This window comes from Hemiscyllium ocellatum, chromosome 29 (genome assembly GCF_020745735.1).
Source record: "Hemiscyllium ocellatum isolate sHemOce1 chromosome 29, sHemOce1.pat.X.cur, whole genome shotgun sequence".
Taxonomy (NCBI): Eukaryota; Metazoa; Chordata; class Chondrichthyes; order Orectolobiformes; family Hemiscylliidae; genus Hemiscyllium; species Hemiscyllium ocellatum.
Window position 1 is genome coordinate 34,628,753 of NC_083429.1, and position 21,651 is coordinate 34,650,403.

The 21,651-nt window shown below is 39.9% G+C and overlaps 1 protein-coding gene across 1 annotated transcript in view; it reads right to left on the reverse strand.

Moving 5' to 3' along the window:
• The window catches only part of igsf9bb (immunoglobulin superfamily, member 9Bb), a 669,303-nt gene that overhangs the window by 368,152 nt on the left and 279,500 nt on the right, over window positions 1-21,651 (reverse strand). The window contains exon 3 of the mRNA XM_060846739.1: window positions 16,341-16,487. Within this exon, the coding sequence (XP_060702722.1) occupies window positions 16,341-16,487 (147 nt within the window). The remainder of the gene's footprint in view (window positions 1-16,340; window positions 16,488-21,651) is intronic.

The window sequence follows — 21,651 nt, forward strand, 5'->3', positions numbered from 1 at the left end:
CTGGATCAAAATCGTTGAGCTCCCTCACTGATGGATTGTGGATCAACCTACACCAAATGGATTACAAGTGGTTCAAGAAGGCACTGCAACTGTCTAAAGGGTAACATAGCAGTGTAACTCTTGCTTCTTTACTTGTACCATTACCAATCTCTTCATCCTTGCACCATGAAACCTTCTCAATTAATCGTTCCTGCCTTCTCCACCTATTGCTTTCTTCTCACGCTGCTCCCTTCCATCTGCTCAAAAATCTATTACATTTCTAACTTTCCACAGATTTGATGGCGGGTCACAGACCTAAAACATTAACGTTCTACCTCTTTCTAGAGATGCTGCCAATCCTGTTGCATATTGCCAGCATTTACTATTTTTATTCATGAAGGGAGTTCATTTAAATTTGCATTGGGAAATGATTCTTCCTGGAATTTAATAGAACACCAAGTGGAACGGGCATATCAAATCATCTTCCAGAATTCTTTATATCAATGAAACTGACCTAGTGATTCACATTAATCATTAACATTTCAGATTGACGGTGCTGGCTGAGCAGTGAACTTGCTGTTGGAATTTGTTGACAACTGTCAATGTAGCCGAGCATGTGTACTGAAGCTGTTACAGAATACTCCCTGTCTCACTATGCGCTGAAGAATGCCAGTGGACAATTCTACCTCACTTCCTTTTCAAAATGACAACTTGTAAGGAGAGAGTTGTGTCATGAAGGGTGAGGAGACAGGAGAACTTCATAACGTATCAGGTTGTTTATGCTGATGAATAGATGAGGCATACAGTTCTGAAGCAGGACTTATACACTTAATGGTAAGGTCCCAGGGAGTGTTGCTGAACAAAGAGACCTTGGAGTGCAGGTTCACAGCTCCTTGAAAGTGGAGTTGCAGGTAGATAGGATAGTGAAGGCAGCGTTTGGTATGCTTTCCTTTATTGGTCAGAGTATGCGTACAGGAGTCGGGAGGTCATGTTGCGGCTGTACAGGACATTGGTTAGGCCACTGTTGGAATATTGCATGCAATTCTGGTCTCCTTCCTATTGGAAAGATGTTGTGAAACTTGAAAGGGTTCAGAAAAGAGTTACAAGGATGTTGCCAGGGTTGGAGGATTTGAGCTACAGGGAGAGGCTGAACAGACTGGAGCTGTTTTCCCTGGAGCGTTGGAGGCTAAGGGGTGACCTTATAGAGGTTTACAAAATTATGAGGGGCATGGATAGGATAAATAGGCAAAGTCTTTTCCCTGGTGTTGGGGAGTCCAGAACTAGAGGGCATAGGTTTAGGGTGAGAGGGGAAAGATATAAAAGAGACCTATGGGGCAACTTTTTCACGTAGAGGGTGGTACGTGTATGGAATGAGTTGCCACAGGATGTGGTGGAGGCATTTGGATGGGTATATGAATAGAAAGAGTTTGGAAGTATATGGGCCAGGCGCTGGCAGGTGGGACTAGATTGGGTTGGGATATCTGGTTGGCATGGATGGGTTGGACCAAAGGGTCTGTTTCCATGCTGTACATCTCTATGACTCTATGACTCTATGTGATGAGTGTACAAGAAGCAGCCCATATGATGAAAGTGTGATCAGGGCCTCAAAAGACAACTTTAGCCCATTTCAGACTGACCTCAACAGGGAATGGAAGATATCATAGGATTGATACAATTACATACAATCTCCAGTTACAAGATGTAGAGGCACCAACAAGAATTGCAGGGTAAACAAATTGCAGACACACTGACTAAAAATATGCAGAGTGATGATAATATAGAATTGTGGGTATAATGTTGAAGCAAACAAGATGGAATTACAATGATAACAGAGAGCTGCAGGAAAATAACGTGGGAACTACATTCTCTAAGGAAAATCAATTCAGGGGTAAGTTGTAACAGCTTCAGTACTCAAGCCAGATTGCACGGATAATTATTGATCAAAAACAATCAATAAGTCTCACTGTGATTAGTGGCATTTCACATGCTTCCTCGGGTATCCAAGACTTTGGAAAGTACAGAATAAGTCAGATTCTTAGGGGGAATGTGAAAGGAGGATGAAAGGAGGGCTGGTGACACTGTACTGGATTGTGGAGCATTGTCAAGCTCAAGGGAAAGCCCTTCTTAAATTACTTTCATCTATTTTACTACGGCTTTCAACCACAAGCCCATGCAGCTCTCAACAAGAAGCATTAAGATTTCCATGCAGTAATCTTAGATTTGATCAGGTATGAATTTAAGGTCCAAGGCATTCTTGATCCCAATGGACTGCCTAAGAATAGAAGAAGAGACTGAAGCTCCAAAAGCAGTGCCAGATCAACAATTATTCCCTTGACATAATCATGAATGTAAATGAACTGAGCAGGTACATCATGTTTTGTTTGAAGCACATTCCTGAGTACAGGTCAGCGGCTAGATTTGCTTATGTTACAACAATGATAATATTTCAAACATAATTCTTGAGCTGCTTTTGAAAGTTTTCACAGAAATGCAAGATTTTTTTCTGAGATAAATGAGAGACCTGCTAAAATGCTCAGAGGCAGGATTGTCCACCGTCACTCATCATCATTAATGACATTACAAGTGACAAAAAGAGAGACCAAGTGCAAAATATAATCCCCTGAGCATTATGGAAAGTCCAGGAAGCCCATGCAAACCAAACAACATCAAAAATTAATTTATTCACTCAATCTAAACTGCATTTATCCAGGGATCTATTCAGAGATGCATGTGGTATTTTCCTCGATAACCACTCCTGGTACCTTTTGATACTGTGCCACCTCTACCAGTATGTGTTACTGGGTAAGGGCTGTTCAAGGTAGTTTGCTGCCTCAAACTTCCTTTGACTTTGCTTTGCCTTAGGAGACACAATGCGGTCTTAGGTGGCATGGTGGCTCAGTGGTTAGCACTATTGCCTCACAGCATCAGGAATTCGGGTTCAATTCCAGCCTCGAGCAACTGTCTGTGAGGAGTTTGCACAAACTCCCTGTGTCTGTGTGGGTTTTGTCTGGGTCCTCCGGTTCTCTCCCACAATCCAAAGATTCACAGGTTTGGTGGATTGGCCATGCTAAATTGCCTATAGTGTTCAGGGGTGTGTAGTTTAGGTGCATTAGGCAGGGGTAAACATAGGATAATAGGGTAGGGGAATGGATTGCTGTGGACTTGTTGGGCCAAATGCCCTGTTTCCACACTGTAGGGATTCTATGAAAGTGAGGACTGTAGATACTGGAGGCTCAGAGTTGAAAAGTGTGGTGCTGGAAAAGCGCAGCAGGTCAGACAGCAAAGGAAGAACAGGCTAATGCCTGAACATCAACTCTCCTGCTCCCCGGATGCTGCCTGGCCTGCTGTGCTTTTCCAGCACCACATATTTGGACTTTGCTTTGTCTTAGGCTTATCCAATGATTAGTAGTGGAAGATACAACATCATAGAGTTTCTACAGAACACTCACTGTTTTTAGACAAGAAGGTTTATTGCATGTTATCAATATGTACAATTAAAAATGTTATTTGCAGTGTTCCATTTTGTGCTCCATTTTGGCAAGCTAACACAGGCAGGGACTAGTTTAGTTTGGGTTTGTAGTCAGCATGGACTGATTGGACTACTCAGACCCCTTGGCATCATGGTAGCCCACAAACCCACCAACACACTAAAACAGCAGCTAATGAACGTGAACGACCCCATACAGACAACAAGCAAAACTAATGTCATTTACAAAATACTTTATAAGAACTGTAACAAACACTACATTGGACAAACGGGCAGAAAACTGCCACCAGGATACATGAACATCAACTAGTCACAAAATTAGATTAGATTAGATTACTTACAGTGTGGAAACAGGCCCTTCAGCCCAACAAGTCCACACCGACCCGCCGAAGTGCAACCCACCCATACCCCTACATTTACCCCCTACCTAACAATACGGACAATTTAGCATGGCCAATTCACCTGACCCCGCACATCTTTGGACTATGGGAGGAAACCGGAGCACCGGGAGGAAACCCACGCAGACACGGGGAGAACGTGCAAACTCCACACAATCAGTCGCCTGAGGCGGGAATTGAACCCGGGTCTCTGGCACTGTGAGGCAGCAGTGCTAACCACTGTGTCACCGTGCCACCCACCACGGGTGACATGACCTACTCATTAGTATGCTTACATACGGATGAGGAAGAACACCATTTTGACTGGGACAATACATCCAAGCCTAACAAAGACATGCATAAGAATTCCTAGAAGTATGGCATTCCAACCAGAATTCTGTCAATAACCACATTGACTTGGATCCCATTTACCACCCCCTGAGAAAAAAAACAGGAAATTACATTATAATAGGAAATAATATCACCACAGGAAATGGCATAACCAACCCAATAAGCCCAAACATATAAACAGAAAGCAGAATACACCACCAGTGCTTCATCTGGAGGCTCACTAAAGATGTTACCTAGTATGGTGGCGAAACATCTGAAAACATACTTCCAACTCAGAGAGCAAACCTACATCCAGAACCTCAACCTGAGCTACAAATCTTCTCAAAGCTTGCTAATTGAAATGCTGTAAGAAATGCAAACCAAAAGGAGCAATGCCCATCGGAATGCACTTCATCAGAAATGCGTTAATGTTATTATAACATTTTTTTCATCTGTGCATTTATTAATCAATGCCACTGTCACATGCTATGAAGCAATCAGAAATCGGATGCATGATTATATATTAACAACCTTTTCTGCCAAGACATTGTACCTTATTGTTGGTTAATTAAGTCTTATTCGGCTATGTGTCAATAGCTTTTTTAAAAATTATTTCATGTCATCCATCTCAAATTCATGAGCATTATACTTCATAATAATATTATTACTGTACAATTGATAGGAACAGTTACAAATAGTTCATTCTTGGTTGTACAGACATGATTGGCTATCACGATAGTCAGTAGTTCAGAGGCTCAAACTGACGACCTAGAGTGTGAGCTACTGTAGCTGCAGAAATATCAATTCAATTAAATAATAATCTGGAATTTGTATCTATTCTATGCAATAGTGACCTTGAAACTCTTATTGATTTTTGTAAAAAAAAACAATCTGATCTACAATTCACTAAAATGTGGTTGACTCTTAATTATCTTATGAAATATTCTAACAGTCCATTCAGTTGGAGAAGGTAGCTCATGATCATTTTTTTAAAGGGCTATAGGGATAAGCAACAGATTTGTTCATCATTCATGTTTGCCTTGCCAGGGATGCTCACATCTCATCAAGGAATAATAAAAAAAAACTGGCTTCCTTCTCTGCAGTAAATTGTTTGAATCTGATTTTCCCGTTTCTATTGACAACACATCAAGATAGGTTTGGAAGCCCATGAATAAACACTGGACAGCAATGAATATTACAAGGAGAAAGCAAACATCTATAAATAGGCACTGGCAACATATGACAGCGATAATCAGCCTGATTTCATAAACGAATTGAAGTGACCCAAGTCCCACCGAGTTACAACCATCAGAATTCATTACAGTAATCAGAAAATATTGCTGAGGAGCATAATGCAAATGAGGACGTGGAGGGATGACATCAAATAATTTTATAACAACCTGTTGACACAATTTGTAATTCAAGACAGATAGCTAAATGAGATTTAATTAACCCATAACAGTAAGGTGCAATATCTTAGCAGAAAAGGTTATTGATGTATGATAAGGATCCACTTTCCTATTGCTGGTGCAACATATGGAGGCACGTTGCTATGGATTGCCTACAATGTCAAGCACGTGCATCACCAGTGCAACAAGGACTACATTTCTTCACTCAGTAGAGGTTTTATATATTGGAAACAAATGTGTCTTTAAGCTGACTGCAACAAAGGGCAGGTAGGGAAAGATGAGATTGTTATAACAAAATGAGCTGTGAAACTGAGATTTGATATAAGTGGGGAGCTGTTCCCAAATTAAGGTGTCAATAAGGATGTAATCATTCAACGACTTAGTATTCCACATTGCAGAAATAGCTCTCCATTGCAATGGCCCAGATTTTTCTGTTTAAAGTAAAACAAGGCTAATAGAGTTTGCTGTGTAAATAGTGCAGCAATTTCAGATGAGGGCAAGATGTGCAGTTAATCTTAGGTATGCAAAGGCTACTGTCTAGCTTGGGCCATTTCATCATTAGTTTTGTGAAAGTGATATCTCACTATCTGTTGTGCCATTGAACAGTGTGAAATTGCTGCATTTGCAGGGTAAATTAGCAACAGACAGTTGTTACTTCTAAAAATGTGGTGAATGTTCATGATGGCTAGCCAACAGTTCACATTTAAGGAAATGAATACAAGTGTGCAATGTCATTACTTAAGATTTGAATTGTTGATAGTGATTTTAAAGGTAGAAAATCATTATTTTAAACTTTTCCTTTGTCTTCTCCCCCTCCCCCAACACTTAATCCAAATGTCCTTTTAGCCTATTTATTCCTTTCTATATCTGATCTGACATTAAATTTACCCATTCTACCCTACTCTCCCTCCTCACTCACTGTTATCCATTGCACAATCCTATAATCTGATTGGTTAAGAAGATACAAAATTACTTGCTCTAGTTGTTAAGTCCCAGGTGACGTTCCCTCCAAGTTCCATTATCAGACTGTACTGTCAGCAAGTTGGCAAAACAAAAAAAACTAAAACCTAATTGTTCAAGGGCATGTTTAGCTGATGTCAGACACTGTTACATGGCTGCTTATAATAGTTTTTGGTCTATCATGATGTTCTGTTGACACATTGGACACTAACTCATGAGCAGATGGCATGGAGTTTGTTACTGTTACCAGATTAATAAATGTACTATCTATTTACCTTGGTCTTTTTAATGGGCCTCAACATAGACACTTGTAATACTGTGAAACAGATTCTTTGTGAACATCACTTTGCCTCACTGTGAAGAACCTTCGATACTGCTTTTTATTTCATTTTGTGGCAAATGTGGTAATTGTTTATATGACAAAATCCATTAGACTTCACAATCCTGCACCAATCCAAACCCTGCTAATGTCTGTGTTTTAAACATGAAAGAGTTTGTGATGCTGTCCTTCATGGTGTATTGTGTTGTCTGCCCACACTCTTGTTTGACTTTGCATTGTTCACTAGCCCTTGAGGCAGACATTGTCTGTAGGTAAGATTACAGAGTAGAGCTTATATTAACTGGATTCCCCTGCAATGCCATCAACTGAAAATGAGAAAATCATACATTGCTGGAGATTAATACAGTACAGCTTATGTTAATAGGATTGTAGTGCTTCAGCTGTTACAGAAAGCAATTTACAATACAGTGAAACAACTAGTCTTGGTAGTGAAATATTCCTGTTGAAAATAACAGCAATGGTTATATTCTACAATTCACTCTTCAACTTACTGTGGGGTTGAAAAGTCTATTATTTATCCCACAAGCAAAGGTCTTGATATTACTTGATATATTCATCATTTTTTATTTTCTTCATTCTCGGTTGAGCAATCATATCAAACGACTGAAGAATCCTACACATTTCTTGTGTTGGTACCTCCTTAGAATCAGTCAGCTATGTTCCCCATAATATGAGTATCATTGTACATGGGGGTGGATGAATGATATCGAAGCTGACATGTTATATTAAGAGAAAAGCTTGCACAGACTAGGCTTCATTCTCTTGAGCCAAGAAGGTGAAAGGGTGATCTAGTTGAAATATTTATGATTTAAAGAGTTAATTCAGTAGATGGGTGCAAGCCTAATTTTTCTTTTGGAGGAGTCCAGAACAAAGAGGCAGAACATTAAAATTGGAGCTAACCAATTCAGGGCTGATGTCAGGAAGCTCTTCAACATAAAAAAGGTACCAAAATTACAGAAGCTTTCCTCTGAAAGAATATTTAGTCTGAGGTCAATTGGAATGTTCAAACCTGATGTTGATAGGCAAAGATAGAGATTAATGGAAGGAGGTAGGATATATATCAGTAATGATCTAACTGAATGGTGAAACAGACTTCAGTGGCAGAATGGTCTGCTCCTGTTCCAATGCTCCCATTAAATGAAGGGCTATGAATTAATGAATATTCATTTAATTATACTGGTTTTATAGACATCTCAGTTTAAAAATAGTGCTGTCCATGCTAATGTTACAATTCCATTAACTATCAGGCATCTTGATGAACACTGGTGGAGAGTTATAGGTTCCAGCCCCTCTCTCCAAAGTTTTTTTGACAATTCAACTAAATGAACAGAAAATGAATGCTTCAGGCATTGGTTTATCACAACATCTATAACAGTGATAATGACAGCATCAATGTTCATCTATTTATTGAAAAAGGTTCTCCTCATGCTTAAATGGAAAGTATTTCATTGATCCAGGTGTGAAGCATGCAAACCTTTTAATCAATTAAAGTGCAAAACTCAGAAAATCTATGTTATTGATTTAACCATATAATTCTCACAGTCTGCTGGCAAACCCGGAAGCCCGTAAACCTGGATCGATGTCAAAATAGCCGTAACTCAGTAATGATAACAGACAGTACAAGGTGAAGCCCAGGTCAGTATAGAAGATTTGGAAGATGTAATAGATGTTAAATGTCGAACAGGGTGCAGGAGCATGCCAGTATGTTTGATCCACCCCATAAACACTTAATTGGCGGAGGATGCTATAAAATATGAATCATCCATTGAATAGGCATATCAATACATATCTATGGGAGTACAACAGTGAAGAGATAGCTGTCTGTGGTGTATTCCATACTGACCAAAAAAATACCTCTCAGGTTTAGTCCATGGTCTGTGCTGACATAGTTGATCTCAGTTGGTGGCATAACTAATAAAACTGAGGCAGAGTTTTTATTCATAGTCTCAGCCTGGTGACCTCTGCTGGGAAGTATTTGAAAATGCATAAGTTAGGAGAAGACAAAGTGAGCAATATTCTTAGAGGGGCAAGGATAAGTTAAAAATATTATCCAACTGAGGGTGGTATGCCCCATGGAATGGAGAAAAGGATTCTGGGGCAGGGTGGGGAGCAGTATTTGGGACATTGAGGGTATTTTTCCTTCATGTACTCCAATTGTTAGACCGTCATGCTTTGTGGAATCAATGGACAACCACTTGGGAGCATTCCTTCATGAAGCTGGCAGCCTCCTTAAAGTGGCAAAGGTTAGGGAGACCACATTGTCACCGGCAAAATGCCAGAAAGCCCTCTACACCACCTCCACTCTGAAACCTAATTATTTAAATTGTTTATTTGCCTCAGTTCTCTGGGCAGTCAATCCACATCTGGTAACCATGCTGGGAAACTACTGTGGGAACAGGGATGCGTCTGGAAACCATCTGAGATGGCTGTACTCTTCCCAGCCCACCAACCTGGAACAATAAACATTGAACTGCATGTAGTCTGAAATATGACCAACACTAAAGCTTCAACAAAAGTAGGAACTCAACAGGTCTGACAGCATCAGTGAGGAGAAAGCAGAGTTAACATTTCAAGGCCAGTGCCAATTAACTCTGCTTTCCTCCCAAAAACGCTGCCAAACCTCATCTCTCCTCCCCCCACCTCATCCCAGTTCCAACCCTCCAACTCGGCACAGCCCTCTTGAATGGTCCTACCTGTCTATCCTCCTTCCCACCTATTCACTCCAGCCTCTGTGCTAATTTATCACTATCTCCCCCCCACCTGCATCAACCTATTGCCTTCCCAGCTACCCTCCCCCACCTCCATCCCCATCCTCCTATTTATCCCTCAGTTCCCTTTCCCCCCCAATCCCCTCATTCCTGATGAAGGGCTTAAGCCCGAAATGCTGACTCTCTTGCTCCTTGGATGCTGCCTGACCTGCGGTACTTTTCCAGTATCACACTTTTCAACTCTGATCCCCAGAATCTGCAGTCCTCACTTTCTCTCAGCTGTCAGACCTGCTGAGTTTCTCCAGCAATTTCTGTTTTTGTTTCAGATCTACAGTATCCATTCTTTGTTTTACTAAAACTTTGGGATTTTTGCTGGGAGTGGGATTTCAATGGTCCCAGGAAAGAGGCAGGGCCCTGTAAAGATCCTGGTAATTTTTATTCCCAGGTTTAATCTGAATAACCCAACTCTACATTAGCAGTGTATCCAAGATGGCTGGTATTGGAAGTTCGCAAATTAGGAGATTGACATAGCAACAGAAAGACAATTATGGCCATAGGGTATGATGTGCTGAGAATACTTTAGGATGGTCCAGTGGGAAGGAGAGTGTACCCAGGCAGGAGAGGTCTAAACATTCCTTTTGAATTCTCAGAGGGTGTCCAATAATGGCGAGCCAGAAATAGTAACAAGCAAGCACTTAACCTTATAGTCTAATGAAAAGCAAAAACATGCAGCTTTTTATCATCAGTGTGAAAATTTCCACTTTTAAGATGGATTTATGCAGGTGCTCAGCTCTCATAAAATCCATAAGAAAGGGGTATACCTTCCCTACATTCCATTAATTCAATGGATACATCTTCCGAGGCAAGTTTATGAGCATATATTCATTCCATAGATAAACTGCTTTATGAAAGCACGATATGCTTCAATGTCTAGCAGTCAATGCCACAGTGTAATGCCTAGCAAGCCCCTTTCACAATTGCTTCTGGTGTCATGCTGATTTTTTTCCCCTCTTGAACTCAGGTTGTAAAATTACTGCTTGCAAAAATGGCTTTCTGCTCATTGATCTAGAAGCCTGCACAGCACAAGAAAATGTCATTAAAAATGAGCATTTCTCAGGTCAAGCTCCTAAATGGTAAAACAAAGGAAGACACACTGCGCAGCTTGAAAATTCCCATTAAAATTTTTACATGAAGCATCACCACTTGCTGCTTCTAAAATGAGATTTTATAACCTGATTAGCATTTTCAACACCAGCCAATATTTTCTTCTGATGGATGTACCTGAAATAGTGGAAATGCTGTTGCTTTTTGGATCCTCTGAATCTCAACATGCAGTACAGATTCTGGTGTCATTTTGTCAGTTTTACAATATAATCAAAACAGTAAACTGTTAATCAATTTGACAAATGCTTACACCAAAAATACTGGCTATCACCCACAGCTTAAATACCAAGCACCAAATACTTGCAATGAACAGACAGAGTAACAGATATTGATGCATTGTCTGATGGGTGTCTGTGAAACAGTTATTACATGCCATTAACAGTTTTTTACTTTAAAGTAATTTCTAGTTGTTACTTTGTGAGAAAACAATAAATTTACAGGGAGAAGCGTGATTTCAATCTGTCATTTTAAAATGGTTATAGCAGGAGCAATGTGTAAATTGAATGAAATTGTGAAAATTTAACAGGTGAAGGGAAGTTTGGAGTTGCATCACGAAATTCACAATGGCAGTCTTAAAGGGTTCAATACTGCAAGCTGCCCAGTTTCCTGTCCATGAATGCATTTTAGGTCCCAGAAAATATTGAACTATCAACCTTACATTGTTCAACTGGACAAAACAGAAATGATTAGCCTTCACTATTTCAATGCATGACATAATTGGTGACTGTGGTACAAAAGGTGGGGTCAGTCAAAGTCATAATTCCATCACCAAAGAGTATGAGATGCCTGAAGAAGTCAGCAAGAGATAATGTTGCCCTGTATTAAGTATACAGGAGTGCAAATTTCTACTTCAGAGCAACACTAGAAAATAAATGTTTATGTTAGAGAAGAGACTACATTGCATTGGCACTGGCTTCATGGGGCTCTTTCTCCATATTTTCATCTACTGGCAGTATCAGCAACAATGAAACCATCAGAAGCTCTTATTACCAGAGTAACAGTTGTGAGTACACATAGTGGCTTCTAATCCTGGTCACACCACAGTCGGCAAGTCAACCCTCCAACCAAGACAGCAGGGAGAGGGGCTCTTTACCAAAGCTCATCCTCTCTGAACACTTTTCTTTCTTCTTTTCTCATTTTATCTTTCTTTCTTTGAATTCTTTGGTCTTTGGAGTCTGGTCGTGGAGACAACAGCAACGAGGGAACTTTGTCAGTCAGCCACGAGGAGACAGGTCATGATTGACGATATCAGTGTCCAGAGTGATACCAGAGCTGGACTCTGCAGCGAGATGGTTGACATGGCAATGGAGCATTGTAGTGGATGAGGCCCAGCATGGGCCAAGATAGCAGTAGTGGTGGTCATGGCCAAGGCCTTGGGAGCAGCAATGAGATCTGGTGCCTGATAAACATCAGCAGCAGCAGATAGCAGCAAAACCAGCAGTTACAAACAGGCAGGTACACACCCACACCTGGGAGAGCAAGCCCCCTTAGGGAAGGCCCAGCTTGGAGCACCTGCAGGTCATGGCTTAAAGAAGGACTGGAATGGTTGATTTTTAACTTTATTTCTATATTTTTTTCACTTGTATCCTGAGAACCCTGTAGTGATGAACTTTTTAATTTAGTTATAGAAGTTGAAAAAATAAAGAAACAAGGTTTTGCAATGAGGTACTTCATGTCTAAGATGGTGCCATGTGTGGTGACATTGTATGCTTCTGTCTGTTTTCTTGTACCCTGTATCTGAGAATACATGACAATAAAAGCTAAATCTAAAATGGCATTTCCAATAATCCAAAAGGGATTCTCAAACAGGAAGATGCAACAATCAACCACAAAATTGTCTATTAATCTTGAGTATTTTAATGACTATTTTTCTCTGAAGGGACAGTGATGGTGATATTGATTAAGAAAAGCATTGCAGTGATGGGGAAACAAGATGTTCCACAGCTGCCAAGGGCATAATCTATCTGGCTAGAGCGAAGGAACAAAGTGCAATTACATGGCTCAGTGTAGTCTAAAGGCCACCAAATAATGGGAAGGATGGAGAGGAACAAATTTTGAACAAAATTACAAAAAGCTGTAGAAATTATAGGGTAGCTTCAATTATCCCAACATTAGACTGGGACAATATTAGTGGAAAGGGAGGACAGGAGAAAAACCTGTTCAGTAAAAGTTTGCACAGCAACATGTTTCCAGTCCACTTAGAATGGAGACATTGTTAGACCTGATTCTTCAGAATGAAGTTGGCCAAGTAGATCATGTCAATAGGAGACCATTTAGTAAATAGCAATTTTTGCATCATGCGTTTTATATTGGCTCTGGAATAGAACAAAAAACAATTCAGAATAAAAGTTATGAATAGGGGGAAACCAACTTCCATGAAGTAAGAATGACAAGTACAATTGAAACTGAACAATAGGCTATCTTAAAGGATGAGGGGTTTTAGGTACAGTTAAAGTGCATTCCCTCAAAATAGAAAGGTTGAAAAATAAAGCTAGAGCAGCTGGAAATCAAAGAGATATAAATTAAAAGTAAAAAGAAAAAGTGCACTTGTGATAAATGTCACATAGAAAATATAATTGAGAACCCAGCTGAACGTAAAAGGTTAATAGAGGAGGTGAAAAGGAAAATGATGGGAGCAAATGGAGAAATATGAAAAGAGTCTGATCATCTTATACAAGGGAATTGGAAAGTCTTCTGTATGAATATAAATAGTAAAATGTTGTTAGATGTTGTCGAGGAGAATACTGAGATACATACTACCAGAATAGATGGGATTGAGGTTCACATGGAAGAGGTGCTAGCAATTCTGGAAAGGGTGAAAATAGATAGGTTCCCTGGACCAGATGGGATTTATCCTCAGATTCTCTGGGAAGCCAGGGAAGAGACTACTGAGCCTTTGGCTTTGATCTTTATGTCATCATTGTCCACAGGAATAGTGAGAGAAGACTGGAGGATAGCAAATGTTCCCTTGCTCAAGAAGGGGAGTAGAGACAACCTGGTAATTATAGATCCATGAGCCTTACTTTAGTTGTGGATAAAGTGTTGGAAAAGGTCATAAGAGATAGATTTATAATCATCTAGAAAGGAATAAGTTGATTAGGGATGTCAACATGGTTTTGTGATGGGTAGGTCGTGCCTCGCAAACCTTATTTGAGATGGTGACCAAACAGGTAGATGACGGTAAAGTGGTTGATGTGGTGTATATGGATTTTAGTAAGGTGCTTGATAAAGTTCCATGTGGTAGGCTATTGCAAAAAATACAGACGCATGGGATTGAGGGTGATTTAGCAGTTTGGATCAGAAATTGGCTAGCTGAAAGAAGACTGCGGGTGATGGTGGTTGATGGGAAAAGTTCATTCTGGAGATCAGTTACTAGTGATGTACTGCAAGGATCGGTTTTGGGGCCACTGATGTTTGTCATTTTTATAAATGACCGAGATGAGGGCTTAGAAGGATGGGTTAGTAATTTTGCGGATGACACTAAGGTCAATAGACTTGTGGATAGTGCTGAAGGATGTTGTTGTTGTTTTCCTCCTCTTTAGTGACTTTTATGCCAATAAGAGTATTATTGATGCTCTTGAAGGTTTCCTCTAATTTGTTTCAATTAGTGATGACAAAGATTACATCCACATAGCGTTTGGTATGCTTTTCTTTATCAGTCAGAGTATTGAGTACAAGAGTTGGGAGGTCATGTTGTGGCTGTACAGGACATTGGTTAGGCCACTGTTAGAATATTGCGTGCAATTCTGGTCTTCTTCTTATCGGAAAGATGTTGTGAAACTTGAAAGGGTTCAGAAAAGATTTACAAGGATGTTGCCAGGGTTGGAGGATTTGAGCTATAGGGAGAGGCTGAACAGAATGGGGCTGTTTTCCCTGGAGCGTGGGAGGCTGAGGGGTGACCTTATAGTGGTTTACAAAATTATGAGGGGCATGAATAGGATAAATAGAGAGTCTTTTCCCTGGGTTGGGGGAGTCCAGAACTAGAGACCATAAGTTTAGGGTGAGAGGGGAAAGCCATAAACGGGACCTAAGGGGCGATATTTTCACGTGTATGGGATGAGCTGCCAGAGGAAGTGGTGGAGGCTGGTACAATTGCAACTTTTAAAAGGTATTTGGAGGGTTAAATGAATAGGAAGCGTTTGGAGGGATATGGGCCGGGTGCTGGCAGGTGGGACTAGATTGCGTTGGGATATCTGGTCGGCATGGATGGGTTGGACCGAAGGGTCTGTTTCCATGCTATACATCTCTATGACTCTATATCAAGCTTTATGATGTCTTCAGCAACCCAGCAGATGCAGCACAGTGAAAATATACTGACTGCGGCTGGACTGGTCTGTCTACTCCAGGAGACTTCCACAGCTTGTGTCACAAAAATCCATAATCAGAGCCACTAACATCAAGCCAGTGTTCTTCTCTGACCACTGCCTCCTACTGACTTACACTCACATGCAGAAAGTCCAGGGGGGTGTCGGGGAAACAAGCAAGCAGACTGTGAAACTTTTGACACCAGGAAAGATCAAGGAACTCAAAAGGATTTACAAAGACTGAAAAACTGTGAAACCTGGTAGGAAGCAGTCAAGGCAAACATCAGAGGCTTTTTATCCTCAAAAGGTTTCATCCTCAAAAGATGAGAATAAATGAGCATTTTTATATGCTGCCAGGAGCTAAATATTTTAGAGTCATCTTTAATACCTATAAAGAGTACTATCAACAGAACAGAGGTATAAACTGAAAACTGTTATTCAGTGCATGGAAATGTGTTTTTGTCCAATGAGGTTGAAAGCAAAAATACCAATTTGAAATACATGCAGCATTTCCAGTACTATTCTGAAAACGTATGTTATTTTTGTTTTAATTCAAAAGTTGCGTGTTATACTATAATCTGTTTAGGAACACTGGGAAACAGACTACTTGTTTTCAAGTTGGATCAAAAGCCATTTGCTAAAGTTGCTGCTGAGAACACAATGAAACATCAACATATGACACCGCGAGATTGGATAACACGAAATTGATTCTCGCTCTGGTGAATTCCTGACACCAGACATATGAATATGGATTTACTGAGTGCACAAGATTGATGTAATGTGATAAGAGGTGTGATAGCAGAAAGCTGAATGGTGGAAATGGAGGAGTTTTGTTGGTTCACTGGCACTTCACAGACTTCATCAATGATTTCATTCACACAAGAGACGTTGCCATGTGACATTCTGACAACTTATCTGCGGTTGATAACCTTAAAACACTGAGCTCTAAAATCATGATATCATTGCTCTTAACGTTAAATGCACTGCAATAGCCTTGATACATAGGCCAAGATAACTTAAAATAAACCTATTGCTGAGGTCAATTATTGATTAATCTCACTCAATCTAAATGCAGCTTCAGTTATATCAATGATTAAAAGCATCAAGTGTAAATGAAGGTACACTGTACTGACAGCATATAAAACGTTTACTCATGACTGAAAGCATCATTGTTAGGTACCAACTTGAGGTGATTCATCTAATTCGGGCTACAATGGAATTCTCTGTCATGGCTAAAGTCTTTTATAGTACATTCTGACATGTGCTCGATAACATTACTCACCATTTACTGTGACATACACCCAGCTGCCATTATGAAATGTGTCATATTGCTGATCCAACATGAGCACTTTGCATTCATACCATCCTTGGTCCTCTGAGCGGAGCTGGTCAATTCGCAAAGAAGCTTTGTCATACAGACTGGCACGGCCTTCAGAAACAAAACAAGAAAACATTTATTAACGTTAAAATTTCAGGAATCTCAAGTGGCAGCGGTTGGCGCAGAATAAATCTAAATGAATGTCACAAACACAGCATGTCAATATTATTTCTGGGACTGTCACATTGTGAAACTAACCATAGTGTAATGGTAGGCACTGAAGGTCAATCACAGTGGTTCAGAAATCTAGTAGAAAACTCTACATTATATTGAAAGCAAAGAATGTGGAGACTAGAGATCCGAAATAAAAATATAAAATGTGAGTGAGGTAGTCTAAGTCTGGCAACATCTGCAGAGAGAGAGGAACAAAGTTAACACTTCAAGTTCAAATACCAGTCTTTGGAATCCTTCAGTTCCAAAAAAAAATCATACTGGACATGAAATGTTAATACTGCTTCATTCTCCATGATGCTGCCAGACCCGCTAAGTTTGTTCCTCATTTTCTGTTTTTACTCTATAATGTAGCACTGACAACATAAAAGGGCACTCCAGAATGCACAAAACTACTATTCAATTCTGAATACTCCCTTTTCAATGTATTTTTACCGTATTAACAATACAACTGCTTCATCAATGACCTACTCTCCATCAGAAGTTCAGAAATGGAGACGTTCGTCGATGATTGCACAATATTCAGGACCTTTCATGACTCCTCCGACACTGAAGCTGTCCTTGTCCAAATGGAACAAGATCCAGGCTTGGGTTGCCAAATGGCAAGTAATATTTGCGCCCACACAAATGCCAGACAAAGTGCATCTCCAATTGAAGACAATCTAATCAATTCCCCACTGACATTCAATGGTGTTACCATCACTGAATCTCCCATTATCAACATCCTTGGGATTACTATTGACCAGGGACTCAACTGAAGTTGTAACATAAACACAGTGTCTACAACAGTGAGTAACTGACCTCCTGACTCCCCAAAGCCTGTCCACCATCTACAAAGCATAAGTCAGGAGTGTGATGGAATATTCCCCACCTGGTTGAATGGGTGCAGCTCCAACAACAGTCAACAAGCTTGACACTGTATAGGGCAACGCAGACCACTTGATTGGCACCACATCCACAGACAACCATTCTGTCTACCACTGATGCTCAGTAGAAGCAGTATATACTATCTACAAGATGACCATCAAGTGACTGTCCTTCAAGGTGGACTTTGGGATATGCAACGATGCAGAGTAGCCGAGCAGAGGCTGATAGCTAAGTTTGGTACCCATGAGGATGGTGTCAACTAGGAGCTTGGGTTCATGTCACAATACAGGTGTCCCCTATTACACTCTACACTCTCTCTCACACACAAACTCTTACATACCCATGCAGACTCTCAAACACATGGTCTCTCTCTAAGACACACACACACAGCTTCACACACACCCGCTGACACACATTTACTCCGACACATTCATGCACACACCCTGTCAAGCGGACACACACATGGACATGGACACACACACACACACACTCTCTCACTTTATCTCCCTGACATGCATACACACACACATATAAACTGCGGCGTGAATTTCCATTTGCAGATTGTATTTGCAGATAGATTCTATTTTGTTCAAAAAGCACACAATCTGTAGGCAGTAAATTTTATAAATTCCTACTTTGGAAATAGAACCAGCCTGACTCAAGATTGGAATACAAACAGACTCACACCTTTAATGCATTGTCTGGGCTGAGATGTCACCTTTTTTTAATAAAACCTGATGTTTTATTTTCTCAGGAATGTGACTTGAAAGAAGTTCTGGGATTTATTTACTAATGAATTGAAACCTGCAACCCATTCTAAAGGATGAAATACTTAACAGCAATCCAGGTTTGTTCAATATATCGCATCAGTTGTATGATACTATGATCTTTTGCAATAAATTTTGTGTCCTATGATTCTGTCCCACTAATTACCTGATGAAGGAACAGCACTTTCAAATAAACCTGTTGGACTATAACCTGGTGTTGTGAGATTTTTGACTTTATCTACAGTGCAGTGCAGAAATTCACTAAAGGTCCTTAGACAGCACCTTCCAAACCCATGACTACTTCTGTTAGAAGGACAAGGGAAACAAATTAGTGGGAACAACACATCTTCAATTTTTTCTCCAAAGCACTCATTATGCTGACTTGGAAAAATATCAAGTTTTTTCACTGCTCCTGGGTCAAAGTCCTGGAATTCCACTGCTAAGGACATTTTGGTTCTACCTACACACATTGATCGTGATGTTCAAGAAGGCAACTCACCATCATCTTCTCAAGGGCAACTAAGAATGGGCAATAAATGTTCGCCCAGCCAGTGATACCCATGTACCATGTATGAATAAATTTTAAAATATTTTGGTCAGGTCTGTGCACAATAGATTTGGTTCAATGAACATTATCAAAATAGTCAAATCTTACATTGTTGGTTCTTCTGTGAGCTACCCATAGAGGTAACCTTCACCACTTCTACATAATCCTGATCCAAAGAATCCTTGAATGCACTTTCCTACTCTATACTCTCCAAACAAAATAGTTCTGACAATCAGCAATTTCATTCCTATTTACACTGATGGATTCCCTATCTGTAAAAAGAAAAAGCTAAGCTCATATATTACCATAACCAGCCCAGGCGGAAAGGATGCTCTATACTTTCTGACTATTGTCCACCCTTTTCCCCATTTCAGAATCAGCTCAGGAAGGTGAGTCAAACCAACATCCAACCTTATCCCATTCATTCCCACGAGGTGGCATAGGTTAAAAACAGGAGCGTTAAAGTTTTGAACAGTATCTTTTCAAAAGCTTCCTTTCTAGAATGTAAGCTGTCTCTCCATGTTAAGTGCTGGCAGACCCAACATTTTCTGTCTCTAATGAGTAAACATCAGGTGTGAGAAACAGATTCACTGAGATGCTGACATAGTGTGATTAATTCCTGAGAAAAGGCATGGGAGTAAACGTGGTGCAAAAAATCAGAGGTTCTGGTCCAACTTAGTAAAACGAGGAGAAAGATATGGAGATCTCTGAGTAACTGTAGTGGTAAGATCTCTATGGGAAAACCATAAAGTAAATTAGATAAATTTACCAAGTGGATCCAAATGAAAAGTTTATCAACAATATTTCATTTTTGTAACTAACTGTATTAGAAATAAGACCTAAGACAAGTCACATATTAATAGGCAGGTAAAATTTGATGCAAACAGGTATTTTCACTTGAATTGGTCTTATCAACCACAAGCACCCAAGTTTCGAGTCTGATAAGACTCTTTTTTAAATTTTAACTCTCTTTCTCTCCCCATAGATGCCATGAGACCTTGAGAGTTCCTCCAGTACTTTCTGTTTCTATTGTGATAATTCATGATTGGGTTAGATGCGCAGTAAAGTCTTTTCAGTTGTAAACCCATCTGTGCTCAAAAGTGTTCTTTCCATTCACCATATCAGCCCTAAACTGCCAATTATTACTGAAATGTTGTTCTACAGATGGTCATTTATTGAGTGTGAAAAATCCAGCTCTGTAATAACCATTACATCTGTCAAAGAGGGTCTTTGATTCATTTAAGCTGAGATGAACTCCAGCAGCATGCGGCACACAAGAAAATTAGAACATCCACCAAGCGAACATTATGTTTCTGTGGTAACCATTTCCTTCACCACTAAATCATAGTGGTACCTGCAGGACATGTAATTAGCTACTTAATTATTTTCTTCTCAACTATTGTTTGTAATTACTGGACCAGCTTTTGTAACAGATTGCTTTGAGATGGTGAGCCACCTTCTTTCTGTCCGAAAGCACATTTCCTTTCTCCTACTTCAACTCAACCAGTGCAAACCAGTCAAGTACCAACATTTTTCTCAATTTTGCCAGGTACATAATCATTGCAAACAATGACAAATGCACCAACTGTATTGTGTCACTGTACTCCCTGTGCCATTAATGCCAGCAATCAGTGCCAGCTAATGGTGCCAGCAAAATCAAAAACAGAAATCAAATAGCTCTTTCAGCTATGCTAATTGTACCTGGCAGCTGCATCATACATTTTCACTTAGATAAACTGCATTCTCTATGCCAAAATATTATCCTTGTGGCTGCCAACTTTGTCTAGTTCTGTCTCTGGAAGAAAATAAAATGCCTTAGGCCTAATAATATTCATAGTTACTTACAGGATTTCCCTAGTGTATTAGGCGTGAATGCCTATAAATTAAATTCTAAATTAAACTCTAGTTACAGAATAAGAAATAGTCTTGACTTGTACTGAAAAGAAAATGGATCATTCAAATAGGATAGTCTGTTTGCCTTTGAACTGTGAGGTCTAGGAGGGAGTATTGAAACTAAGACAATTCACTAAGGTTACCTTCACTGTTCTAAGATCATTATCCCAGGAAGGACAGCAGGAGAGGTGACATGAAAATGACATCATCCAAATATATCTGACCAATGGTAACTCATCCTCTTTCTACCCGGTCACTGGACCTAATATCATTGCACCAGTCAAGATTAGGGTAGTTGTAAATATCAATCATATAAATACAATGCAAGCTCATTCTTTATCAAGAACTTAAAGCTACAGACTCCCTTAATCCCTCAGTCTTTTCATTCCATATAGTCTGCAAGATTTTAAAACCTGTCACACGATCTGACATGGAAATTCACTCTATCTTCTCTCCTACTCATTTCAACTTTGGTGACGTCTTCCACCAAGGATTAAGGCTCCTTAGGCAGACTTCTCAATAACAATAGTTGGACATTCTAGAATTTTCAACCTGCGATAATGAAGGAACAGCACTATAGTTTCACATCAGGGATGGTGTGTGACTATGGAGAATTTCCAAATGGTGATGCTCTTAAGCATTTGCTGCCCCTGCTCTTGTAACATAGGGGTTTAAAAATCATGGGTTTGGAATGCAGTGTTGAAGGAATCTTGGAAATTGTTGTAGTGGAAATTGTGCATGTCAAAGATTGCCGTCACTATGTATTCCTGACTTCTGCCTTGCAGAAAATGGATAGATTTTGGTGAGACAAGCAGTGATTAATCCCTGCAGTATTCCCAGGCTTCGACCAACTCTTTCAGCCACAATAGTTACGTAGCTATTTCAATTAAATTTCTAGTCAATGCTGACCTCTAGGATGTTGATAGTTGAAGACTGCATGTCTTTGCCCCTCTGAACTTGTTGCATGCTG